This window comes from Malurus melanocephalus, unplaced genomic scaffold, assembly GCF_030028575.1.
Source record: "Malurus melanocephalus ecotype Western Australia unplaced genomic scaffold, MMel_1.1 scaffold_74, whole genome shotgun sequence".
In the NCBI taxonomy this organism is placed as follows: Eukaryota; Metazoa; Chordata; class Aves; order Passeriformes; family Maluridae; genus Malurus; species Malurus melanocephalus.
Genome location: NW_026623306.1, coordinates 462,742 through 489,285, shown reverse-complemented (window position 1 = coordinate 489,285; position 26,544 = coordinate 462,742). Strand labels below are relative to the sequence as shown.

At 53.9% G+C, this 26,544-nt stretch overlaps 1 protein-coding gene across 1 annotated transcript in view; it reads right to left on the bottom strand.

Moving 5' to 3' along the window:
* SSBP3 (single stranded DNA binding protein 3) overlaps window positions 1-26,542 on the bottom strand; it is a gene marked incomplete at its 5' end in the record, with an annotated part of 53,501 nt that extends 26,959 nt beyond the window's left edge. Inside the window, 4 exons of the mRNA XM_057366975.1 lie at window positions 25,433-25,517; window positions 26,087-26,148; window positions 26,332-26,404; window positions 26,523-26,542. Of these exons, the coding sequence (XP_057222958.1) occupies window positions 25,433-25,517; window positions 26,087-26,148; window positions 26,332-26,404; window positions 26,523-26,542 (240 nt within the window). The remainder of the gene's footprint in view (window positions 1-25,432; window positions 25,518-26,086; window positions 26,149-26,331; window positions 26,405-26,522) is intronic.
* Window positions 26,543-26,544: the final 2 nt, after the last annotated feature.

Below are 26,544 nucleotides of genomic sequence, written 5' to 3'. Positions count from 1 at the left end.
GGTGACCCATCCTGAGCAGAAGACAGCCACCAAGGTGGCAACACATGTGAATTCCCAAGCGCTGCACTCCAACCCCAGCTGTCCCTGGGGAGCACCTTTGTCCCAGCATTGTTGATACTCTTCCCAGGCAAGCTGAAGGCATGAGCAAACAGCTCAGGTTGGGAACACATCGAGYGGAAGGGAAGGTGCAACATGTGGGTGTGAGGCTGCTACAGGAGGAAAATCCCAGCTTTCCTCACCACCTGCCAGCACAGGACCCCAGCCCAGCCCTGGGCATCGCCTCACCCCGGCAGCACCGACACCGAGCTGCGGCTCCCGGGGTGCACACAAACCCAAAGCAGGGCTGGTCGTCCCCAGAAATCATCCTGGYGCATCTGCCAGGGGTCAGAGATGAGGATTTTTGGGGAGCGGGGATTGCAGCAACTTTCCCCTCCTCTCCACTCATCTAATCCTCCAGGCTAATCCCTTCCAGCCATATGGAGTCCTCACATCCCAAACCTGCTCCCAGGCTGCCCCTTCGCACCCTCTGTGCCCTGCGAGTAATGCTCTGGACCTCAAAAGTGGTGTCTGGGTGAGGAAAGGGTGTGATCCCCCCTCCAGACCCCCAAGAGATCCCCCAATCACTGCACACACACGGTTTCTAATGAAAATTCACATTAAAACACTTGAAATCCAGGCAAGCACAGCCCCATCACTGGTGTTCCCTCCCCTTTCTCAACAGTAGGGTTTAYTGCAGTTATTTGTGGGTGCTGCCCCCCAAAAATAGTGTTTCCCAGGTCTGATAATTGCTCCAGGCATTTCAAAATTAATAGAGCAGCTAGAGCAAAGGACAGGAGGAGTAAATCTGACGTAAGCCACTGTGTAATTCAGCGTTGTTCCCAAGAACTGGTGGCTTTCTCCACTGCCAAAAAAAGCCAGGGGCTAAGCTAGCTTGGAGGGGGCGCAGATCTCCCCTGGTAGGCTGGGATTTCTTGGGAGGGGGAGGGTGAATGGGAAGAGGCATTTTAACCATTTCAGGGTGTTCTGGAGGAGAAGAGGGAATTCACCAAACCACCTCGCCTCCTGTTCTTCTTCCTCCTTCTGCCTTCACCTGGGCATCGGAAGCGCTGCCCTGAAGTGGCCCCACATTTTATTTACCTTAACACCAGCTCTCTGCATTGCTTTGGTGTTGCTGGCACTGGTGATCCAGGCACGGCTGAGCTGCAGGATTTGCCCATGGAAAAGCTCCCCAGGGGTTGCACAACTGGCAAGGTGCTCATTGGGACAGGGGAAGATTTCTGATAAAAATACGAWTTTTTTTAAATAAYCACTGCTTTTYGCACAGAGAGGTTTGGTTAGATGYAACTCYGAGCCACGTGACCCTTGAAGCTTAMAAAACWTTAATTATTTCTCTTCTAAGAGCACCTCTCCCTGTCAAAACACAGCAGTTAATACAAACCCCCCATTTATGAACTGGGAGCTTTTTGAAGCCCGCTCTGGAGGGACCCTATAAAACCAGCGTGCAAACCCCTGCCCCCTGACCCAGCAATAAACTGGTACGTGAGGCAGGAAAACTTAAAGTCTGGAAAGCAAGGAAGGGGGAAAAAAAAAAAAAAAAAAGAGCCCCAGGCTTTCAGACAGCAGAGAGGGGGAGGGAGTGAAGTGAGAGCACAGAGCATCACTGCAAGATCTTGTTTAGACTGGCAGGGCTGGGAAAACCTGGCTACAGAGCTGGTGAGAGGAGTTCAGGGCATGGACCAGGATGGACAGTGCAGAGAGCACTGCCATGGTGGCTACAGCCATGAATTGCTGGAGGAAACTTCCTGACAGGCTTCTTCTCTTTTGTTTTTTTCACAGCCACCATTGGATGTCCATAGGTAAGAGCAGCTCTTTCCCTCCCCACAGTCAGAGCTGCTCCTACAGCGCCCCGAYACAAACCCAGGCATGGGTGGCTGGATTAACACCACTGGCACAGACCCCACAGCATCCTCCTCTCCACAATAACCTTCCTGCAAGCACCAGCTTATCATGCTGACCCTCCTCGCTCCCCAAAAMTGAGCATCCCAAAACCTTCCAGCTTGGAGAGCTGCTGGCTCTCACCTTCCTGGGAACAGAACACCCCCAAACCCCACAATGAGCCACAGGCAGACCCCAAAATGCAGAGGATGGTTCACAATAATATAGTTAAGATTTTTCCAGGTCTCAGTACAGGGTGGAGAAAATCCCCCCTCCCCTGCCCACAGATTCCCCAGTGCTGGCAAAGCTCCAGGGCTCTTTGGGGTTTGTCCCGGTGGGATGGGGCACCCAGAACAGCAGCCCCAGCACCCAGCAGGCTTTCTGTGGGCAGTAACCTCTCCTGGGAAAACCCTTCCCAGCTGCAGCATGGCAATGACAGGAGGGACGAGGGGCCTTTGTGCAGGCAGCACCCTGCTAAGCCGCACAAAGCTGGGAGCAGGGGGGTTCAAAGGCTCCTGGTGCAGGGAAGGGGCCCCTCCATCATCCCCCCTCCCCGGGCACCGGCTTTTGTATCGCCTTGGCCGGATTCGTTAACTCCCCTGCCGGAGCTGGCTGGGGCCTCCTCCGCCTGCAATCCCTGCGGATTTTACCTCCGGGCAAGAGCAAGGGGGGGAGAAAAAGGGGGGGCAGCCCAGTGCCTTAAAAGAGCCTGGTAAAAACAACAGACTGCAGTTGGGGGATAGATACACGATGGCTTTAAAAAAGCACACCGCCGAGGAGAGTTGGATGGCTCTGCCAAAAGGAAAAGAAGTGTCTTCCCACTTGCAAACAAGAGTTAATTATAGAAAAAAAGGCCCAGGAAAGTGTTAAAACCATCTGTGCCACGAGGAAGAGGCTGGGGCTGGGCGGGTGAAGGCAGCAGCGCTGACAGCTGCTGTGTACAGGCAGCCTGGACCGCTCCCCCRGCGCCGCAGCGTGCCCTGCCATCCTCCTGCCCTGCCATCCCTGCTGTGACATCCTCCCACCCTGCCATCCCTGCCCTGCCATCCTTGTCATGCTGTCCTTCTGCCCTGCCATCCTCCGTGTGCCATCCTTGTCCTGCCATCCTCAATGTGCCATCCCTGCCCTGCCATCCTTGTCCTGCTCTGCCATCCTTGCCCTGCCACCCTTTCCGTGCCATCCTTGCCCTGCCATCCTCCTGCCCTGCCATCCTTGCTCTGCCATCCTGGATGTGCCATCCTTGCCCTGCCATCCTCAATTTGCCATCCTTGCCCTGCCATCCTAGCCCTGCCATCCTCAATGTGCCATCCTTGCCCTGCCATCCTTGCCCTGCCATCCTCAATGTGCCATCCTTATCATGCCATCCTCATTATGCCACCCATGCCACGCTATCCTTACTGTGCCACCCTCCTTTATGACCCCACAGGTCCTACCCGCCCCAGCCTCTCTTCTGCAGGGATGCACAGGGCAGGAGCTCCAGGTTCATCAGGAAAAGGCACYACCAAGCCCCAAAAAGGAGCCTGGATGGCACTGAAGGGACACACAGCAAAGCCTTGCTAGGAAATCTGTCCTAGCAAGCAACCACTGAAGCATCACACCAGGAGAGACACCTCTAAGTGCCCATTTTTACCCCAAACGCTGGAGAAACCAGGCCCAAGTGATGATGCCAAATGCCCTGCTTTGCCTCCACCATCTCCCYGGCAGGGCTGAGGATGGACACTGCTCCTGCTGTGCCAATGACAGGATCCACAGGAGGCCAGAGCAGCCCGCAGGGCTGCACACAGCGCCTGACCCCGCAGCCGGATCCCAACCGCTTCACAAATATTTACCTAGCTGGTTTTTAAACAAACCCCAAATGCCAGAGAGTTTAAAGTCCATGTCCTAAAGAGCTCCTGTCTTGCTCTTGCCTGCCCCCAGGTCCCCAGCCGCCTGCCCAGCGAAGCTCCAGGCCCCTGCACCCTGCCCTGGCTTTGCAGGCTCCTGCCTGAGAGGCAACCCTTCTGCCTGTAAATTGATTTTATTAGGGACATCCAGGCTGGATGATGCCTGAACACGCAACCGGTGCATTTCAGAGGAGCTCCCATATAGATTCATCACAGAAAATAATTAGCCATAATTAAGGGCTTCTGGTTTATGGCTCCAACAATTGTTTAAACAGCAGAGCCCTGCTCAAATTAAGTTCAGGACTCACCAATAAATATTTCTTTACTGTGCTACGGTTTAGTTTCAAACTTCTGCTTGGAGAGCAACCCRGGCTGAGCCGCTACTCCTGTGAGCAGGCAGAGGAGCTGCATGGTTGGGTCTGACCCCAAAATCATTTTATTTTGAAGAAAAAACCTGTTGTGGGTAAGAAGACGGAAGAAGGACTGGAAGGATAGAAGTGATGAGAGCTGGGGAATGTGACAGTGGATGAAGAGCAAGAAGGTGCTGCCAGTTTGTAGATGGCTCCAAGACGTGACATGGCAGCAATGCCCATGGCACAGCCGGATCAGCTGGAACCCTGGTTCACCCCGCCTGAATTTGAGGCAATTCGGGGCTCTTGTGTGCAGCAGCTCCTCACCAGGACAGTCCCCACCCCACCTGCGGCGCTCCCTCCCCACGGACAACATATGGCACGTCTCACCTCATTAGAGACATAACTAGCAGAAATAATAAGCAAGTCTTCACACAAAATCTAAACTGGTGCACTAGAACAGGCTCTCCAGCACTGAGATTTTTGGGTGTTCCACCAAACCCTGCTCCAAATTCCAGCTGTGGGTCTCGTAGCCTGCTCATCCCCCACACCACCAGCCTGGGCAGTATCAACCGGGCAAAGCAGAGTTAAATGCAGAGATCAATATTTGTATCAAGGCAGCTTCTGAGAGGTTTCAGTTGGTTAAGCAGCCTTGAGATTTTGGCTGYGGGAGGCAGTGCTGCTGACGTGGCCGTAGGTGCACTCCGGGGTCATCTATACAATTGTGATCTCCGGAGGAAGTTGCTGACGAGGGGGAATCATGGAATCATTTATGTCAGAAAAGACCTCTAAGAACATCRAGTCCCYGTTCCCCCAGCWYCGCCAAGCCCACCACTAAACCACATCCCCAAGGGCCACATCGACACGGCTTTTAAACCCCTCCAGGGATGGTGACTCCATCACWGCCCTGTGCAGCCTTTCAGTGAGGAAATTTTTCCTAATACCCAACCTAAACCTCCCCTGGTGCAACTTGAGGTCATTTCCTCTCACCCTGCAGGAACCCCTCATGGGTGGAAASCTGCAAGCAGCTCCACAACACATAYACTAAAACTTTACTTTYTTCCACTTTTCAATTAACACCAGCCCTCTGTTAGCACTGGGGAAGGGGTGTGCCACCATCCACCACTGCTGGGATGGAAACCCACTACTCTGGGATGCAGTCCCACCATGCTGGACCAGGTAAAGGACAAAGAAAGAGGAGCCCATCCAATGTCCTGCATAAGGGGACATCATGGGAGAATGCTGGCCCTGAGCCTGGATGTCCTCTCTCCTAGGCAGATCCTGAAGCCACCCCAGGGCCACCAAGAAAAGGCCAGATGATGCTGCAAATCAGTAAAAGCCTTTGCACTGTTTTCTTCAAGGAAAATGGATATTTTCCCCTGTGTCTGCTTCCTCCAGCAGAAAAAACTTTTCAGAGTAATGGGAGCAAAACCCCAATGCTGCTCTGTCACCCAAAAGGGCATCTTTATAGACACAAGCCGGGAGCACCSCTGGCTCCTGCCAACTGCAGGGTTTTTCCCAGTATGATCGAGGAGCACCGTGGGAAGCGTGCATGGAAACAGCCATATCATAAACCAGCTCAACCTCGTGACCTGAACATTTTAAGACATAGCAGGAGYCTTTGTACTGTGGCCATAACTGCAATATATCAGTTAGCCATCGCCTCCACCAAGATCTAGTGCTCCAGATCTCACAGCAAATGCTGACTTAAAGACCCATATCAAATACATTATGATACCACTGTTTCCCGTTACCCACGCTGATGATTCAATTAATTTAAGAACAGCAGTGAAATTTAATTTCACCATTAACCCTGCAATCCCCAGCAAATGCCAGCTGGGAAGGCAAGCAGCCACCTGCCCAAGTTTGGATGGACCGGAGAGGTAGGAAGAAAGTGAAGAGGTAAAAGATGAGGAAACACAGATGTGAGAAGTAAAATGGGGCAAGGCAGGATCTTTTCTAAACCCTCTGAAGGGGYAGAAAGTGTAGGCAAGATTGCAGGAGAGGCAGGACAGGAAGCAGATGAGGGGTGGCAGAGCAGCACCTGCAAGTGGTTTTATTCACAACAGCCTCTCGTAAAAAATAGCTCACTCTCCTCCTTGCACCGGCACYGCTCCAATTCCCGGGGTTCTGCCCAACTCCAAAGACAAACACCACGCAGAGCACAAAACACGCCGGCAGACGCCCTCCCAAAGGGCAACCCCCGGAGCCTGCCCGGGCCTGGCCTCGGATCCATCAGCAGGGCCAAGGGTTAACAAGAACCATCAACTGGAGCGCGAGCTGCTCTTTCACGGGGCTAAAAGGTTGCCCTTTGSAGATGTGCAGTGATGGTCTGCACGTAGGCTCAGGCCTCGGGTCAAGTGGGGTTCACCCACGGCTTGGCCGGGCTCACCACGGAGGGACAGCACAGAAGGGACACGGCCGCCCCACGAGCTCCCCTCCCCGACACGTGGCTGGAGAAGAATAGTTAGCCCAAGCAGAGCTCTCCCATCTGCTTTTGTTTTCCACTCTTCAGTCCTGGGCTCTGCTAAAGCCCCTGAAGTCACCGGGCATCTGTTCTCCTCCACCCATCGCAATCTGCCAGCCACCGCCGCTCTGACAGCCATCCATCACGCCGTAATACGCTGACCACGAGACCCAGTGGGACATCATTTTCAAGTCAAATGCAGCAGTTAGCATAAAATAAAGCATCGCCCTGGTTTGTTTTTTTCCTTTTTTTTTTTTTTTTTTACCCCCCCCTTCCCGACAATCCCGCAGCTGCAGCAAAGGGACTCGGTACGCAACAAAAACGAGGGGGGGGGGGAGAAAAGGCACAGGAAAATGGCAATTCTACTCTTCTGAGTCATAACAATTATGACGTTGTGATAAGAAACGTTTTCTATGAATTTTTAAGTACCAGTAATCCTGTTTTGCAATTGTCCCCCGGGAAAGAGGCGACAGATTGAATGGGGCTGACAGTTATTTCCATCCTGACGAACGCGCCTCCGACGCGCCGTCTCCTCCCTCCAAACTTCCCGGCCCACCRCTCCAGCTCTGTTTGGTGCAACACAAGTGGAGCTGGCTTGACCACTGGTGTGACCGAGGACATCCCCAAAAACCCTCTGAAACTGGCTCCAAGCCCCAAGCACACACTTTTCTGTGCACCCATAAAGCAGAGCTGCCCTCCAACAGCGCACACGGGAAAGAGATGCACTCGTGAAGCCTCTTTTTCCTTGGACACACAGCCATACCCTGGAGAAACTTTCAGCTGGGAGCTACGAGGTGAGCTGAGCATCTTGGTGCCCCCTGATCCTGCCACAGCAAACACCCTCGGAGGCCCAAGGAAGATGGGGATCAACAGAGAAAGCGTTGCTCGGCGTTCCACTACTTAAGATTCCAAAATTTCCATCGCCACTCCAAAACTCTGCAGATTTATCTCACTGATACAGGAGAGAAGGCGTCAGGAAACACCTTTTTTTTGTTCAAGTCTTTCAGACCGGGAACAAAACCAGCTCCTTTTACCTCTTTTGTAAAATGAGCACCGTCATCAGAATCAGTGCCGAGGAGCGAATTTGTTTTGCAGAGGATCAAATAAATAATGGATGACGAAGGAAAGCTGCCACGGCGAGACTGCTCGGGAGATGCTCTGCTCCCGGCAGCCTTTCCCGAAATGCTCCCAACAGATCCTCACACCAGCTCCAGCTCCAGCAGTGCTCCCCAAATCCAGGTACCAAGGGGTGCACTAACCAAAGTGACAACTCTCCAAGACATCAGTGCCTGTTAGCTGTTGTCTCTGGGAATCTGTACTTAGGGTGGGGATGTTTTTTAATTGCCATCAGGCAAGGAGAGAGATGTGGGATGTGCTCCTGCAAAGCCAGGGCATTGCGTGGGCCCTGGATGTTGAGCAGCCTGGCACCGAGCAGCACCCCTACAGCAAAGCCTGTCTTGGTGTCCTCCTGTGCTGGCCATTCCCAGCCACCAGCCTGTCAGTAAGTCTCAATCCTTTCAATAATCTGTTTTATTTAAAAGAACAGGAAACACTACGTTTCTGCTTCCCTGCAAGCAGTCACCCCATGCTTCTCCCACCTCCACCCTGGAATGGCTCTGTGCCACCAAAAAGAGCAGGGATGATGCCACCCACGAGGGAAGCCTGGGCCTTCAGTGCTCTACAGCCAGGAGACATTAAAATCAGCCTGTCAATTTACATGCAAATTTATTTTAGATGCGACAGAGGGCTTACAAAAGAAGGTGTAGTAGATGCTGTTTGCTTCTGCTAAGGCTGTTGTGGTTTGACTCCCAAGAGTATTGGGTGGGCGAGCTGGAGGGATGGGTGCTGGGATGCAGAGGATTTCACCTCTGGGTCAGTCTCTGGCTGAAACTTGGCTCCAAAAGGATCAAAAGCAGTGTGAGGGCTGTGCAAGCTGCTGCTGGGGCAGCAGTGGAAGCACAAAGCACACCCACCACCACCACCCCTCTGCCTGGCGAGCCCTCCTCGGTGTGACCCCAACTGGGTGAGATTCCCCCCATCATCCTTTGTCCTCTGCTTTGTTTCCCTTCCCTGAGCCTGGGGAAGCCTTCCTCCTGTCCCCCTGTCCTCCTGTCCCGCTGTCCTCCTGCCCCCCTTGTCCTCCTGTCCCCCTGTCATCTTCCCTGTCCCCACCCCGCTGCACCCGGGGCGGTTTCTCAGAAAGCACAACCGTTTCTGCAGAAAGTTTGGCGGTTCGGGCCAATGGCAGGACTTTCTTTAATCAACTCAAATGGCATTTTCTGCAGATAAAGTCTCCCACTCTCGGCCGCCAAGAAAAAGCCAGTCGGACGGCAGCAAGGGAAGAAAAAAAACAACAAAAAAAAAAAAACCCCAACACAACCCCCCCCAACAGAGGCTGCAAAGTCACCGCACAAGCTCGCGGGGTGATTATTTATAGCCTTTCCCTCTGCAAAAGCCAAAAATAATTGTTCCAGCCCAATTAATGAATTTCTGAACGCTGGGCTCAGGGGTAGCCACCGAAAGTGCAGCACTTGGAGCTACTTGCAGCGTACTGGGCTCTGGGATAATGTATTTAAGAAGGGGGGAAAGTTATTGTGCAGGAGCAACTGCAGTCAGGGRAGAGAGGAGTGAGAACATGAAAGCAGCAACCCTGCAGACCCCAAGGTCAGTGGGGAAGGAGGTGTTCCTCCTGGAGCAGAGATTCCTCTGCTGCCCATGGTGGAGCTGAGATCCACCTGCAGCCCATGGGGAACCCCACGCTGGAGCAGGGGGATGCCCAAAGGAGGATGTGATTCATGGAAAGGACCCACACTGGAGCAGTTTGTGAAGAACCAGAACCTGGGGAAACGACCCATGTTGGAGAATTTTGTGGAGGACTGTCTCCTGTGGGAGGAACCCCATGCTGGAGTAGGGGAGGAGTGGGAGAAGCTTTTCCCCTGAGAAGGAAGGCACAGTAGAGACAACTGTGATAAACTGACCACAGCCCCCATTCCCTGTTCCTCTCTGCTGCTGACAGGAAGGAGAGAGAGAAAACCAGGAGTGATGTTGGGCCTGGAAAGCAGAGAGGGTACGGGAAGGGTTTAGGGTTTAGTTTGTATTTCTCATTATCCTTTTCYGATTTGATTGGCAATAAATTAATTTTTCCCCAAGTTGAGTCAGCTTTGCCCATGATGGTAGCTGGTGAGTGATGTCTCCCTGTCCTTATCTGACCCATGGGCCTTTTGGGGTATTTTCTTTCCCTTCTCCAGCTGAGGAGTGACAAAAACCCAGAAATCCCTGTGAAGGTCTGACCAGGGTCACCAGCTGGAAGAACACTGATCTGGGATCCCTCCACTCTGTCCCAAACCCAGCAAGACCAAAAGCCTTCTGCAGCCCCCTCCTCAGGCACCATCCCCAGACATTTCTGCCCTCCTTCAGCTTCCCATTTCTCTTCACAAGCCCTCTGGTTTTGTTTGGAGAGCATTATTCCTTTCGCACAGGCTCAACCCACTCACACCACCGCTGCCTTTTCTAACAGCAGGAGAAGAGGAGCAACTGCATTTGCACAGGAAGGTGGGGGGAGGAAAACACCAGGCATCCTCTCCAAGTCCCCAAGCTCTGCAAGCAAACCTCCTCTAATATAAAAAAAAAAAAAAATATGAGATTGCCTTGGATTTGGCTGGGATAGAGTTAATTTTCCTCCTAGTGGCTGGTACAGCGCTGTGTTATGGATTCAGTATGAGAACAACGTTGATAACACACTGGTGTTTTTGCTGTTGCTAAGTAGTGCTTACTCCAAGTCAAGGACTTTTCAGCTTCCCATGTTCTGCCAGTGAGGAGGTGCACAAGAAAGCAGGAGGGAGAATGGCCAGGAGAGCTGACACAGACCGGCCAAAGGGATATTCCACACCACAGAATGGCATGTCCACTAGAAAAACTGGGGGGAGTTGGCCAGGAAGCACAATTGCTGCTTGGGGACAGGCTGGGCATTTGTCAGTGGGTGGTGAGGAATTATAGAGTGCATCATTTATCTTTCTCAGATTTTACTTTTATCCGTCATCTCCTTTTTCAATCCTGTTATTATATTTTATTTAAATTATTACACTGTTCTAATCTCAACCAATGGGTTTTACTTCTTTCCCCCCCCCCCCTCCATTCTCCTCCCCATCCCACTGGGGCAGAGGTGTGAGCAAGAGGGGCGGTGCTGATTTCCATTTCCTGGTTGGGATGAAACCCCATTCATATATAAACCCCATACATACACCACAGGTGACAAACATCCACAGACCAAAACTGCTGGTGCTGGAGCCAGGCCAAGGTGGGTAGCTCAGGGCTCTACATTTGCTGTCCTTGAAGTCAAAACTGATCCCCAGGCTGAGCATCACACATTCTGGGAATATTCATCKCTTGGCAACCCCCTAAACAAGCCAACCACCCTCAGCCCAGCATGAGCCCCAGGCACAGCTGCCTTTGGAGGGAGGAAGCCTAGCTTCCCTCTTCATCCCACCTCTGTCTGTTGGCTTGACCCACTGGGAAGTCTCAAAAGAATACCACCTTTGTAAAAACAGGTAAAGCAGAAAGAAACACAACTGCTCTGGTGGCTCCAGGTGAAGAGCTGGAGAGGAGGTTGTGTGGGAACCCAGAGATGCACCCATAGCAAACCCACAAATAGACACATTTCTTTCTGTTTTAGACACAGCCTATCCTTTTTCCTTATTGGGGAAGGAGTTTTTCTTTGGTATCCCTCTTGGGAGAACCAGATGTATCCTGCTGAGCTGCTCTCACGACTGCGAACACCCCGGGTCCCCACGAGATGCACCCTACGCCAGCACACGCTTCCAACTCAGGCAGCCAGCAGAGCTGCAGATCCTAAAYCCCACCAAAACCAGCCCATTCCCTTGCACAAAACTCATCCCAACCCACGACCATCTTCATCCTGGGGATGACCCGCAGAGGGAGAGGCTGAGTATCCTCCTGGGGACCTGCGTTCATGGGACACCTCCAAGTGGCTCGAGCTGGGGGTCAAGCATGCCAGTGTGGGCTTCGAACCGAGCCAGGGGACCCCAAATGGGAGGAACACGGGGCAGGGGGACCCTATCTTTACCCCTGCAAAGCGCTGCCCCCCCTTTCCCGCGAGGCTGCGCCGGCTCCAGCCGCTCCCGCGATCCAAGCGGAGCAGATGGCACGCGCAACACTTACGGCTTCGCTTTCCAGCCGCCATCGCAGAGCTGCTTCTCAGCAGGGCGGAGGCGGGGAGGGGGGGGAGACGGCTTTTTTTTTTTATTTTTTTAATATATATTTTCCCTGGGAATTTTGATTTTGTTTAAAAAAATAAAAAAAATAACCCCACGGATAATCCTGTGCTCGATCCCCAGGAGCCCCTGGCAGCAGTGCRTGGTGCTCCGTGCACGGACGGTGTGTGCTGGCTGATTGGCAGCCTGTCCGTCTGTCCGTGCCTGGGGACCCGGCTGACCGCCCGAAATCCCCGCCGAGAGGGACAAATCCTGGAAAGCCTCACAAAGCAGAGACGGGGGAAAAATAAGGGATGAAGCGATCAAAAAAAAGGGCTTTCTAGGGATTCTGCTGGCTCGCCTGGATTTCCTCCCTTTGCCTCCCTCCAGCCTTTGCCTCTGCCACTCCAGCCCTGAGTGGAGAAGACCCGGAGAGAAAGCTGAGCTGTTTCAGCTCCCTGGGACGTTGGTCCTGCTGTCTCCACCAGATAAGATGGAGCAGGGGAGATGCTGTCCCACCCGGGGTGATGACAGGCTCTGGGGCCATTTGCCAGCTTGGGGATCAGACCTGGGGTCCGGTGTCACTACACGCCACGCTCCTCTCATCCTACTCCGACGGCTCAAACCAGGTTTTCTACTTCCCAGCGGAAGCCAACACCTCAAACGAGGCTGGGAAACCATAAATCTGSGCATCGCAGACACCAGATTGCTTTCAGCAGCCGCGCTCTGCACAGAGCTCGGCGATAAGTAACAAAAAGTCTGCGCTTTGCACCGCTGATTTCTTGTCTGGGGATGCATAAAAACCTGGAGATGACAGATCAGCACCTCGATCCAAGAGCATCCCCGCGCTCGCTCTGCCGGAGAGGCGGGTAAACAAAGGCGGCTCTCCCCGGCGTCCGCAGGCAGCTGCCACCGACGCYGGAGAGTAGTGGGAGGGGGAAAAACAAAAGAGGTCTGCACGCTGGGATCTGCGGGAATGGGATGCCCCTGGCACTGTCTTGGCCCTTTTATTCCACTGGTACCCAGAGGGAGCTTGGTCTTAGCCCTTTAGGCACCTTCCTTTCCTCAGGGTCTCCTTGCCCAGGCTGGTGCCAAGGGCAGTGCCATACTCCATAACCACTTAGCATCCAGCGAAGGGGAAAACATCCCAGGTTTGGGCACATCCCAGGTTTGGCCATCCTGGCAAAGAGCTCAGTGACCATTTGGACTGGGATGCAACAGTTCTGTGCAGGCGCTGTTGGGTGTGACCAACACCCATTCAAAAACCATGCGGGACCATGCAGGCAGAACTTTGAGCTCCAATCTGATGGTGCAGAGGTTTAGTGAGGCCAAATATKTGGCAGGGAAGTTTTGTGATGCAGTTTCTTGAGTGGGTGAGCGRATGGCCACCAATTCTTTGCATGGGGTGGTCACTGCAGCAAGGGAAAAGGGACAGCACTGGGAAATGCTGACTGGAGGATGTTTCCAAGAAAAAAACATAAGGTGGCCATGGCTGCGGCACCGAAACACCCAGCTCTTGGTTCATCCACCCATGGGCATGTGCTGGTTGTGCCACCTCACCCMGYGAGCTCAGAGCAGCTGGAATAATGYRGCCACACTCCTCCTGAGCCCACCAACCTCCCCCAAAATGCTGCCTGGATGCTGCATCTCAACTCCATCAGCTTTTCCAACCTCTATGCTTCCCTGTTCGTACCCCATCTGTTTGCTACTAGAGCCCCACCGCTTGGAGCACCAGAGACCCCAAAACACAGGGTCTGGAAGCACCAACGAGCACACCTTTAGCTCTGGGGCCACGCGGATTATTTCCCCAGGCCACCGTGGCAAATCCTTTCAAAGGAAGAACGGCAAGGCAGGAAACCATCTTCACAATCCCAAAGTTGAATAATCATCACCTGGGCTGTGGGAAGCCCTCTCCCCCTTCCCAAACAAGAGCTCCCAGGACCCACCAGCGCCCAGGGAGGGGACCACGGGGCTTTGCCAAGGAATGCCGGGGGCGGCAGCGGGGGGAGCAGCGGCGGTGGCGGCGCTGGGAAGGGAACCAGCTGGAGAGCCGCAGCCTCATGAAATAATGAAATGCCAAACCAACCCCTGCATCTTCCACAGTCTCTCAGGTCACCTACCAGATTAGGAGGCCTGTTGCTAAGGCAACCATATCTTGCAAGTGCTAGCTGAACTTCCCCATCGGTTTTAACCCTTTAAGGAACAAAAAAAAAAAAAAGCCCCAACAAAAAACCCTCTTAGAAATATATATAAAAATAAAACGAAGGGATAACGCCGATGATGCAAGCCACAGGAGACCAGCAGAGGCAAAGAGGGGGCAGCTGGGAAGGGGAAGCAAAGGGAGGGCACCCCAGCAGCCACCTCCTGTGCGGTGCACGCCGCGCTGGCTCCCTTCCAGGCAGCTAATAAAATTATTCGGCATCCGCACACGCACGCAAGACCCAGCAAACTTTGGATGCGCCTCGCACGGCAGCAGGGGAGTGAAAAAAAACCAAAAAAGCCAAACGCCCCCACCCCAAAAAAAAGGGCAACAAAAAGCCATGTTATGCATATGAAATGCGAGGCAAAACAAAGCAAAAATGGAACTTTTTTTCCTTTTCCTTTTTTTTTTTCCTCCGGTGGCCTCGCAGACGCCGGGCAAGCCCTGATGCCTCGGCAAGCAGCCGGCAGCCCGGCGCCGCTCGGGAGGGGACAGATGGCCGGCACAGCGACGTCGGGATGGAGGCGATGGGCACCCGCGGCCACCCCGCCACTTCTGCTGCAAACCACGGCCAGGAGCATCCAAAACGGGGAACACACATGACCTGTGCTCTGCGGCCATAAAATAATAAAAACAGCCCCTCCTACATGCAGGGATGATGTCCCAGTGGGGTGATGGGGACCGTGGTACCCTCCTCTGAGAGCATAAAACCCCGTTCTGAATGCACACCAAGCAGGGAGTCCTAAATCTTGCAGCTCGCTGGGTTAACAGGGAGGCCTGCAAGCAATAAGGGGAAAAAAAAAAAAAAAAAAAAAAAAAAAAAAAAAAAAAAAAAGAAAAAAAAAGAAAAAAAAAAAAAAAAAAAAAAAAAAAGAAGGAGAGGAGAAAGAGGCATGGAAAGGAGGAGAAAATGTGGAGCGGCATAAATCAGGCGCGCGGGGGGAGCTGGGGAGGGCGGCAGCACGTGCTGCGTTCCAGGCGCACGCGGACGGGGCGAGCATCAGGAAGCAACCGGTCCCATGCCCCAAAAAATGGGGCCCCCAGCCTCTCCTGGGGCTAATTCAGCCCGGGGTATTGGCTCTGCCAGCCAGCACATCATCATTTCCATGTTAACGTCTCTCTGGGAAAGAAAAAGCCTCTGCTGGTGCAGAAGATACTCGATGGCAAAAATGAGAAGGGTTTTTGCACCCTTCTTCCCACCCTCAGGTCAGGCAGGGGACAGCAGGAGTGACAATTCCAGCTGAATTCCCCTCAAATGAGAGCAGCAAAATGGAAACTTGCTCCCAAAAGCTGYCTTCTTCCCACCAGCCTGTTCCAAATTCATAATAAAGAGAAGGGCAAAGCTCAGTGCAAAGCCAGTTTTGCTCTTACCAAGGCGCTGCTGGCATTGCTGCCTGGCTGTGATCCTGCCCTCTGACCTCAGCCCTATGCCAGCACCCCTGCGCCCTGCCAATCAGCTGACAGGAGAAACTTAATTAGCCATGTCCGTCAACCCCAAACATCTGTAACCAGCAATATTTACAACCAGAAATAAAGAGGAGTGACCTTCGYGGTGTTGAAAGACAGTTGGGTTCTTGTATTACAACGGTGGGGACAGGCAAAATTCAYTATCTCTAACAGCCATCCTTATAACCAGATTAAACACAAAGGCAGCAATTCCATATTCCCTGACCCTCCACCATCCCCATCCCGAGCACAGGGGAGCTCCAGGGCTCACACAAACCCCAYGTTCAGCTGATGTTTATGCATGTGGCTACTCCATCCCTCCCACCCAGGAAAGACAATGCCTTGGCTCATCCCACCCCAAGGGCTGACATCCCTCCTGGTCCCTCTCCAGGCAGCCCTGGGGAGATGCTCAGCTCCCCTGTGAACACSCTGGAGGTACCGGGGTACCCTGGCTGCACCAGGGGTGCTGTGCTGGAGATGTTYGCTCCCAGGATGGGAAGAGGACACCACTGAGTTTCCAGCACACAGAGCCCAACCTTCCAGAAATAACCATTGTCACAACCCCATGCACAGACAGCTCCAAGCACGAGGATTTTTTATCCTGAAGACACAGCCAAGGCTTTCACCTCCAGCTGCGAGATCCTCGCGGTGCCAATCACCAGCCAGAGAGCCTGAGCCTGTTATTTTCATCAGAAGATGTTCTCTGTGGAGACCTTCAGATGCCAGCCAGGAGAAACAAGCCACTGGAGAAAACCTGAGCCTCCTAATGGCTTTTCCTCCACCAGCAACGGCTCCAGCAGCGGTGTGAGGGCAACTCCTTCTCCAGAAGAAGAGCACCAGAGGGGCCCAGCAGGTTTCTCCAGCGTTCAGCAGCAACAAGTCAAACTGCTTGGAAAACACTTAAGGTTGAGGGGGGAAGCTTCAAATGGACCAGGCGGACAATGCACCGCGCCGGAGCAACGGTAAAAGTTAAAATTAATTAGCTGGCAGGATGACAAAGAAGCCATTGTGCWGCACGGTGGAGCAATCCAAGTACAAAGGCTTTATGTAAGTCATGTTGAAAACTCCTTGATGACTGCAGGTAAGGACGGACAAGCTGTCAGGACGAGCCACAACACCCTGAAGGGCTCCGGGACAAGCAAGTAAATCTGCTTCTAACAATGAAATGAGCCCTGGGAGCTTCAGCCTGGGCTTTCTCCCCAGAGGAGACTGGCAAAGGTGTGAAGCACCTGGGTGTTATTGGTGCTGTAAYAGCCAGGATAAAATGAAACCATCTGGATTGGGGTTTCCATGGAAAACTGCGCTTGAGCTGGGCTAAAGGAGCAACGTGGAGCAGCKTTTGCTTCCTTGTGAGTGCCCATCTCCCACAAAGCACATCCCTGCCAAGAGCCCCATGAGGAGACCAAGCATTTCAAAGAGTGGCTGTCCCAGCCCCAAAGCAGACCCACCTCCTGCTTCACACCTTGCACAGAGAGACTCCAGCACCTCAAGTGTTTCCAGTACCAAGAGGCAGACCAAGGTGCTGTTCCTCAGGGAACAGCAGGCACTCTCCCAGAGTCACACAGGAGGTGACACTGTGATGGAGAGTCACCCCAAGCTGCCACSAGCCATGACCCCTCCACCATCCTGCTGGCAGATGGGCACTGGGAGGATGGGTGTGATTTACACCCCACCAGCTGCACAGCTCTCCGGCAGAAAGGAGCAGAGGGGAGAGAAGCAATTCTCCCTCTTTCTCCTCCTGGTGTGAGCATCACTCCTGGGCATGGAGATTGTAGGGRTTCAAGGAGCTTCTGCACCACAGGCTGTCTTATCCCAATGGGGCTTCCCCCAAAAAACAGGATGAGCACCCAGKGATGGCCAGGCAGAGGAGGGCAAGGAGAAGGCTCTGTGGGGTTCTGGCAGGGCAGAGGAGCCAGGCGTGACACAGAACCCTTATCTGCCCACCCCAAACCAAGGAAGCGCCCTGCCCCCTTCCTCAGTGTGCCCTGCCTTTTTTCACTTAGAAAAAAAAAAAAGAAAAAAAAAGGCAAAAAACTCAACGTAAACAACCAACCTCCCAACTGCTCTCAGGCCCAGAGGCTGAGCTACAAAACGCTGCCTGGGCAGGAAGCAGCCACCCACCTGCCTGGGGACACAGCTGGGCACTGCCAGCTGCCCAMGGGGTGACAGAGGGACATTTCCCACCTTACAGTTGCCAGAAATGGGTGAATAAACAAAGCCAAGGCTTGGGACACCCTTGGAGCAAGGCTGTTCTGGAAGGAAGGAGACGCCAGCCAGGCAGCCATGGTGGGCACCAGGTGACACAGGTACTATGGCAGCCACTGGGGTGGGAGCTGGGCAGGAGGGTGGCACAGAAGGAAATCCATGTCACGTAGGAGGGTCTGGCTGTGGGCTGTTTTATCTGCTAGGAATGCCACGGGATGCCAGCACCCSAGCCCTGTTGGGCAGGATGTGCTCACCAGCAAGTCAGAGCTGCTGCAATGCATCCCCTGCTTCAGTCTGTAGCCAAAAAATTCCAATTACAGGTGTGAGCTCAGCCTCGAGATTGTAAAAAAACGGCCCAAATCCAGAGAAAATGGGAAGGAACCCCCCCAGCCCAGACCCTGTTTGAGGCAGGCAGGAGGGGTGGTGAGAGCTCATTTTCACTACAGAAAGCTGCCGCACCCCAGGAGGAGAGGCACCAGATCAAATGTTCAAGGGTTGATGCAGAAACATTAAGGAAAAAAAAAATTAAAAAGAAAATGTTAGCTTAAGACACAGCCAGAGGTCTTCCTTTGGACTTTATCTTACGGCAGCAGGCGCAGCTTCGCACACGGACGGACAGATGGACCCCACAGCCTCCCACCCTGCCCGGGGAGCACTGAGCTGGGAATCACCTTGCTAAAAACCACTGGTCGTGGTGGCAGTAGCCATGGAGGAGGGAGAGTAAGGCAAGTGGGAAGGYATTGGATGGCCAGGCACAAAGTATTGCTCTGTCCCACACCCCAAATATACAGGCACGTGCTCCTCTGTCCATATTTGCATCTTAATTCTGCATATTCCACTGACATAACTGGTATACACGTAATTTTTTTTTTCTGCTTAATTTTGGTACTAACAGTCACCAGGCACGCAGCATTAAGCTCAGGCAGGAGAACAAGCATGTCTCCTCTTATATATATAAAAAAAAACATTAAACACACAACCCCAAAACAAAAGAAAAGSTGGTCTTACCACACAGAGCTGTGCCCCATCCATACCCAAATCTCACCCAAGCCCCCCCTGTGCCCCTCTTGCCCTGGCTGGCACAGGAGACTGGTGTCACCACTGAGAATGACAGAAGGGAGGTGGCACTGGGGGGGTGGCTGAGCAGCGGGGTCCCATCACGCGAGGGAAGCAGCACCCAGAAGCCACCCCACATTTAGGACATCCCAGCTTTGACTGCACAGCTGTGGCTTTCAACTCAGCTCCTGGCACTTGTGGCCAAGACCAGGAGTTTTGAGAGAAGAAAAATAAAGCTAAACCCCAAACTGAGGCAGAGGTTATTTGTTTACTTGCAAAGAGACATTTTTGCTCCCTGCTAGCCTGAAGGAAAGCACTGTGACCCCAGCCCCGGGGTATACTGCCAGGGATCTGCAGGGTGAATATTCGGAGGGAGAAGATGCTGGGAAAGAAGGAGGAATGTGCTCGTGGGCTGAGCAGAAGCCTCAGCACAAGCCAGGGWGCCTCCCTGACCCACGAGTGGGATGCTGGCAAGGCAGATGTGTGATCCTCCTGAGGACTCAACCCATTCTGTGGCCCCGTGGGCAGGGCAGGTCAGATCCAGGATGGACACACGGTGCTCCGGGCGCTGGACTCTGCCATCCCCTCTGTTCCTGAGGAAAACCAGGAACAAACACGGCTGCAGTGGCTCCCCCCAAGCACCCCCCAGCAGCCAGGGCTTGGCACAGCCGGGTGCCATTTCRGTGTGCCAGCTTTGCTGCGGGGTCCGTGAGCTGCAAGAGAGGAGGAACAGCCCGAGCCCCCCGCCCGCTCGCCACCGCAGCTGTTTCCAATAGAACCAGGGACAGCTTTGCGAGAGAAAAAAATAGGGAACAAAAGGTAGGAGAAAATCCAAGTTTCCAAGGTAAGGAAGGAAATGATCAGGAGAACAGGAAAATCTCACTCGTACCCAACGCACAGCGTGCTGACCTAACACCTCCCCGCTCGCTGCCCGCTGCCGGACAGGAGCGCCCGTGCCGGCCACGGCTTCCCCGGCACGGCACGGCACGGCACGGCCCCTCGCCCTCTTTGTTCCTGCCAAGGGACCCCCGGCCGGCGGGGAGGGCAGGGCTGYGAGCTTTGTGCTCGCCCGGAGCCCAGCATCTGCCGGGGGCAGGCTCTCCCCCCGCAGCCGGGTCCCCTCGCCGGCCTCACCGCGCTCGCCCACGTGGCCGCCGGGGCAAACAATGGGATGGCGCTGGGCTGCCGCGCTCGCCACCAAGCAAGGCCTTCCTCCTCCTCCTCCTCCTCCTCCCCGCTGCAGGCTGTGAGTGCCAGGGGAGGGGGATTAAAAAGGTAGTATATAAAAAAAAAAAACAAAACACCCCAGGGAAAAAATAAAAAATGCACCGGTCTGGCTCAGTGCTGCAAGCAGGCAAAGGCACGCTGACCCGCACGCACCGGGAGGGGACATGGGGCAGCGGAGTGGCAGTGCCATGGGCAGTGGCCAGACACCCACCCCAGCACCCCACTGGGCATGGGGGGCCCCCATCTGCAGCACAAAATCCCCACCTGCCCTCCCATCCTCAGTTCCTCATTCTTCAATCCTTCCTCTCCTCCCGTCCCACTCYCGGCTTTTTTGGAGAACCCCTTTCCGGACTGGAGCCAGAGAAACTTTGCATCTTCGCACCATTTGTTGATATAAAAATCCATCCCCTGCCTTACTTTTGCAGAGGCACTCGGGGTGGGGTGGAGGGGGGAAACGTCTGTTTCTATTTGAAACCGTCAAAATTAGCATTCAGTAATTAAAAATCACACCCTTTCTCTTAATAACCTAACCAGCATGATACAATCAGGTTGTGCCAACTCTTTAATCTAATTGACTAATTACAGATTTTAATTTAGTCAGTTACTGAACAACTGTTGACAATTTGTTTTCATTAGGGACAGAACAGGATAAATATTTAGGCTCCCCAGTCAAAGACTAAGACATAAGCTCTGGGCTCTGACCTCCGGTTTCACAATGGAGCCTTCTCCACGGGCATCACCCGTGGAAAGGTGCTGCTCTGAAATGCCCTGGWCCTGCTGCTGGGCAGCAGGAAGTGTGGCAGCAGAGGTTGCTCCATCGTGACAGCCAATGTTGTTTAAAATATAATAATAAACGAATCCATCTTTGCAWGGCACTCCAGCAAGAGCAGGCTTTAAAAGCACACCCAGGCTCRCCAGTACCCTGAACTGGGAGGGAAGGCCGAGCCTAGAGCTGCCAGGAGAGGGAATATCTGGATTTATTTATTTTTGCTGCAATTTTTTTTAAAGTGATGTGGAGTTCTGCAGCTGCTCCTGGCAGGCTGCCACTCCTGAAGGAAACTCCTCTCTCCGGTTACCTACCAGGGAACCCTGTCCCTGCAGAGCRGAGCTGGATGGAGCCCAGACGGAGCGCAGTCCTGAGTGGAAACAGGGCTGAGCCCYGTGCCCAGGGCTCAGGCAATGCCTGTGGGGGCTCACAGGGACCACACAAAGCTGTTCCCAACCCCAGACCCTGYGCTGTGCTAAACCTGCCCCAAAAACATCTCCTCTCCCATACAACACGTTTTCAATACACTGGCTGCACACAACAGGAGAAGCTCTGGTGGATCATCTACTCATGGATCAACATTCTCACACCTGCTGGTCCCACCCTCACAGCCATGGCTGCCTCATGCAAGGTCTTAAACCTTCACCAATCGTGGAAAGGGAAGAGAGCATGGCATGGGAGAGGAGACAGCCACATCAAACCCTTCCCGTGGGACCCATAAAGCCATCTCAGTGGTCATGAGGTGGCCATACAGACCTTGGGGAGCAGAAGGTGCAAAAGGAAATGCTCCCCTGCAGCCCAAGAACACCCAGGCAGTGATGTTGGGTGCCTACCCCACACGTGGATGGGGTGCAATGGGCAGATCCAGCAGAAAAGAACCATCTCTAGGACATCCCCCAGTCCAATCTGCCAGCAAGCCACAGCCCTTCTAGACTCCTGGGCTTCACCAAAACTGTTCCCAGTGAGCAGCTGTGCACATCAACTGCTGCAAGCCTGAATACTCACTCCATTCACCCATYCATCCCTTCCCATGAGCTTCAGAAATCCCTGAGACCTCAGTCTAAGGGAAAAAGGAAGAGCCTTGGTTGTCCCCAACCAAGATGGGAGGACAGGAGCCCCAAAGACACCATCTCTTCCCAGACCAACCACCACATTTCCAGCARCAAAACCAGCCCTGCTGCTGCAGAGAATCCTTGCAGACCCAAGTTACAAAGAACTGCAGCAGCTTTCCGAAGTTAAAAACAAATAAATCAATGCTTTGCGTTAATGGCAAGTTGAAGCCACAGTTCTGCAGATCTTSTGCTGCAAAGGAAACAGCATTTCAAATGCTCCCAAGAGCAGGTCCTTCGAAAGAGGAAACTGGGGGGAACAGGGGAAGGGAATGATGAAGTCAAAGTCTTCATCAGCTGAAGACTACCYCAAGTTTTTTCTCCTGCATGTTGACATGAGCTGGCTGTGCARGCAGAGCAACACCACAAAAAAAGTATGTAGCAACAGTCAACTAGATTTAAGTTCATTTTCTGTAGCTCGAGGCCAAAATCGACTGAAGTGGTTCTGGTGATCAAGTTTTCTGCAATTCCCCTTTCTGTGTATTAGCTCTTTGACAGAAATTCACTGCGGTATTTAAACTGGCAGTCATCACCGCTAACTCAAATTGTATTGGCTTTCACGGCGTTGAAATGCTCAACTGCGACCAGCCATCGGCCAATTCCCAGATAAGGCGGCGGCTGAAATCCCCTGTCATGACGAGCGATCCCATTGCAAGCTCGCCGGCTCCAGGAGCGTGCCGGAGCGCTGGCATGCTCGCCGTGGGGCTTGGGGGAGCCTAAACCCATGGCCACATGTTGTTTTTGGAGTTGGTGGGTGCTCGTGGGGTTGTTACCTTGGATAAACTYTTTGGGTACAAGTGGAAGAGGATGACTGACAAGCTTCCAACCAACACAACTCGATAGTTGTGTGAAGAGACACTCAGCCCTGCCAGAGATGGAAGGATAGAGAAGCATTCCTCCTGCCTGTGCCAGGTGAATCCTCGCTCCCATCACTCTTCCCCCAACAAGCTCCTTTCTACAAAATCCCAGCAGGCTTTTGTCCCAGCTTGTTGGAAGATCCTCAGGGGAAAAGTAAAAAGCAATATTCCCAAGCGCTCACAAGAGCCCACRGTTTTCAAGGGTCCCCTTAAGAGGAGCGGTGGGATTTCTCCTTACTTTACATTCTAACTAAAGACTTAAATATTCAAATCTGGAGGGGGAAATTGGCAATTTGTCCTGGTTCTCCTGATAGTTTTCATACAGTTATGCTGGAAGGTGAAGTGGAAATGACACAGCACGCAAATCCCTCYGTTAGCACCCCACTAACGAGGAGCACTGCTCCCCCCTCCCAAAGATGGGTCACCCAGGCAAGAACCCCTCGGGGCTGGCTCTGGGAAGGTAACATGCCAAGCCCCAAACGGTTCCCAAAGCATCCCCTCGTTCTGTCCTTACAGCAGCACAGTCTCTGGGTAAACACACACCGTATTTTGGACAAACACCAAGCAGAACACACACRGTTTGCCCATCGTTGGCCAAGTGTAGACACAATGCTCTACCAAYCTGGGCTAAGACTTAGATCGGGATATTTTTTACCACAACCACCACATGAAGCAATTCATGACTCACTGATCCAGCCCCATTTAGGGCTCATATCCCATTTTAGCTGCCATGTACCATTTATGGGTCGCTGGATTTGGTGCCTGATACTGCCCACTGCGCTCACCAGTACCGGCAGCCTGCCCCGGAAGCTGCAGAGAAACAAGGCTCTATTCAAACTCCCACGGTTATCGTTGGGTTCTTTGGTCAATATTTAAGTTTTGGCCAGGTAGGTCCCTCGCCCTGTAAAGTACACGCTGTGCTGGGAAAACCACTCCTCAGAGAGGGACTGTACCGTGAGCATCCACCACTGGCCACGCCACAGAGAAGCACAACTCCTGTCTTGGGGCCAAAACATGCCTGGGGAAACCAACCCAGCGTCACCAGGCCAAGGCACAGGGGAGTGAAAATCTTCTTAGGAGTTACCCAAAAGGTAAAGCACTTGGGGCTGTTACAAAACTGCATTACACCRAGAATTAAAAACAATCAGGATTGTGTCTATTTACTGTAAGCTTAAAGCAACGTGTATTAAAGAAGTTTATGCGAATCATCTAATGCACTCAGGCCTATTGTTAGAATTATTACCAAGCTAAAAAAAGATTAATTTCTCTAAATACACTAAATCCTCAGACACGATGAGGAGGCTGCTGTGAATGGAGCATTACCATGTCTTGCCTGCTAATGCCATCTTCACCTGTGGCTCTGCTGCCCAAAGATCTACCTTTGCCTTGCTTCCAATGAGCTCACTGTCCCATCTGGGCTCCCAAAACGCCCACAATTTGCCCCAAAACATCCAGGAAGCAAGCAGAAGCCAACAACTGGTAGGTGTGCTGCTGGTTGCCAGCTTAGACCCATGGTTCAGGAGTTCACCATGTTAATCCGACCCAGAGAAAACAAGCAACGCAGAGAGTGGCCACGGGGATGGAAGGACAGACAGACAGACAAACTCCACCTAGCAAACACCCAGACACACTTCTCCCATGACCCAGCGGGGTGGGAAGAGACAAGAGGCAGCTCAGCAGCCAGCCAAGGCTCTCTGGCTCTGCCCGTGCCCCAGGGTGGCTGCTGCATCCACTGCCAGGGTACGAGAGCACCATGGAGGTCCCCGAAATGCTCACCCAGAGCTGCTCRCCAGCAAACCCTCACACATCCCAAGCCAGGCATGTCGAGACAACGAGAAACTTGGGAAGGGAGGAAAAATGGTTTCCATACCATAGCCTCCCCGGAGCAGACAAAACCAGCTCCTGCCACGAGGTTTAAACGCACTTGACTGGGGTCCAAGCCCGCAGCCAGGTGACTAATCCTTTGATGCAAATTCCTCCCGACGCTGCGGATGCGGGCACCGTGTGCGGGACAAGAGTGGGCAGCCCACCCGTCACCCACCAGAGCRGGCATGCCATGACCCTTGCCAAAATGTGTTTGTTTGAGAGGTGCCTCAGTCCCAGCATCCCACCCCAGAGGTATCATCCATCCCTGGCTCGTGCCATCACTTCTGCAGAGAACAACCCAAACCATGGAGAACCAAGACGCACAACCATCAACCAACAGGGGTCTGCAACYCCAGCTTCAACAACACAACACCTCTCCCTTGCTGGGATCAAGGGAGGACTCAGCAAACCAAGAAAGCCCCCAGCCTTGCCAAAGGCAGGRAGATATTAACTGGGCTATTCACCAGCAGTTTGGGGAATCCCCATTCTCCTCCCCACCAAAATCCAACCCCCCACCCGCCCTGCGAGATGTTCTCAGCATGAAGCATCTCACCATAACGGTGTCCTCAGCATGAAGTATCTCACCATCGACCCTCTACAAACGCTTTGTTGTCCATTGCTATGCAAAACTTCTTAATTCTACCAGTATCCCGAATGCCTTTAAGTGCTTAAGATAAGTATCTGAGCTCATTTACATAATTGCAACATTATGAAATACTGTTCAGTCAAATCAGAACATTGGTGGTTAAAAAAAACCCCACGCTTTTTGCCAGTCCTTTACGTTAGGTTGGCTCTCGGTGCGCCGGAGCTCCCCAACGCCGTAATTACCGCGAGGATTAGAAACTTGTTACTCACGTAGTCATGAAAGGCTTTGGCTTCACTCGAATGTTCACAAGTGTCTCGCCTTTCGGGAGCTGCGCAGTACAGGTCCCAAAACACGCTGCGTGGTGRGGAGAGAYGGAAAAGGAGTAGTTACTCATCAGSGATYGGGCACCCAGGTCAGTRCAGGTGAGYGCCTTCCCACCCCACGGGGCCCAGGACYGGGATGGGACCTCAGCTGGATCCAGCTGTGCATCCCAGCTGTGCATCCCAGCTTCACACCGCTCAGACCCGACCGTCGGGACACGGGATGCTGCGTGCTTAAGGAATCAAAAGTAGCCTTTAAGAGATAACACCTTGAAGGGATAACCCACGTGGGACTTGAGGGACTTCTCCCAGCCCCGCAGCCGCCCAGCCCTGCTCCCCCGGGCGCCCCAGCGGCACCGGCACAGCCCGGTGCCTGCGGCTGGCCCGGCAGCTCTCCAGCGGGAGCCCTGCCCGCCGCTCCCGCGGGGCCGGGGGTGGCTCCGCCGCGCCTCGACGTCCCGCGGGGAGCGGGAGCCGGGGCGGTTCGGGGCTCGCCGCCGCTGCTGACTCACGCCACTGCCGGGGCTGCACCCCCTGGGGCCCCGCACCCCCCCTGGCCCCCGGGGGCTGCTCCCACCCGCGACGGGACACCCCCGCACTTACCACCACCAGGAGTGCAGGAAGCCGGGGGGCTCGCCCAGCGTGATGTTCTTCTCCCACCGGATCTGCGGGCGAGAGGAAGGCGGAGGGGGGGTGGGTCGGGAGGGGGAGCGGTGCGGGTGGGGGGTGGTCGCGGGTGGGCGTGGGCCCCCACGAGCGGCGACCCCCCGGCGCCGCCGCCGCCCCGCGCAAGATGGAGGGCGGGCGTGCGGCGGCGCACAAAGGGCGCGGGGGGCGGCGGGGCTCACCTCGGACAGGAAGGTCTGCGCAGACTTCTGGGCGCCGACGTGCAGCAGGTACTCGTAGACGTACAGCGCCAGCCTGCAACAGCCGAGCGGCGGGTCGGAGGAGAAGGAGGCGCCCCGCTCCCGCCCCGCACAAAGCCGCCCCGCAGCCACCGCCGCCCCGCTCCCCCCGCCGCCGCCGCCGCCGCTCTTACTTCTCCCGCGCCTGCCCGTCCG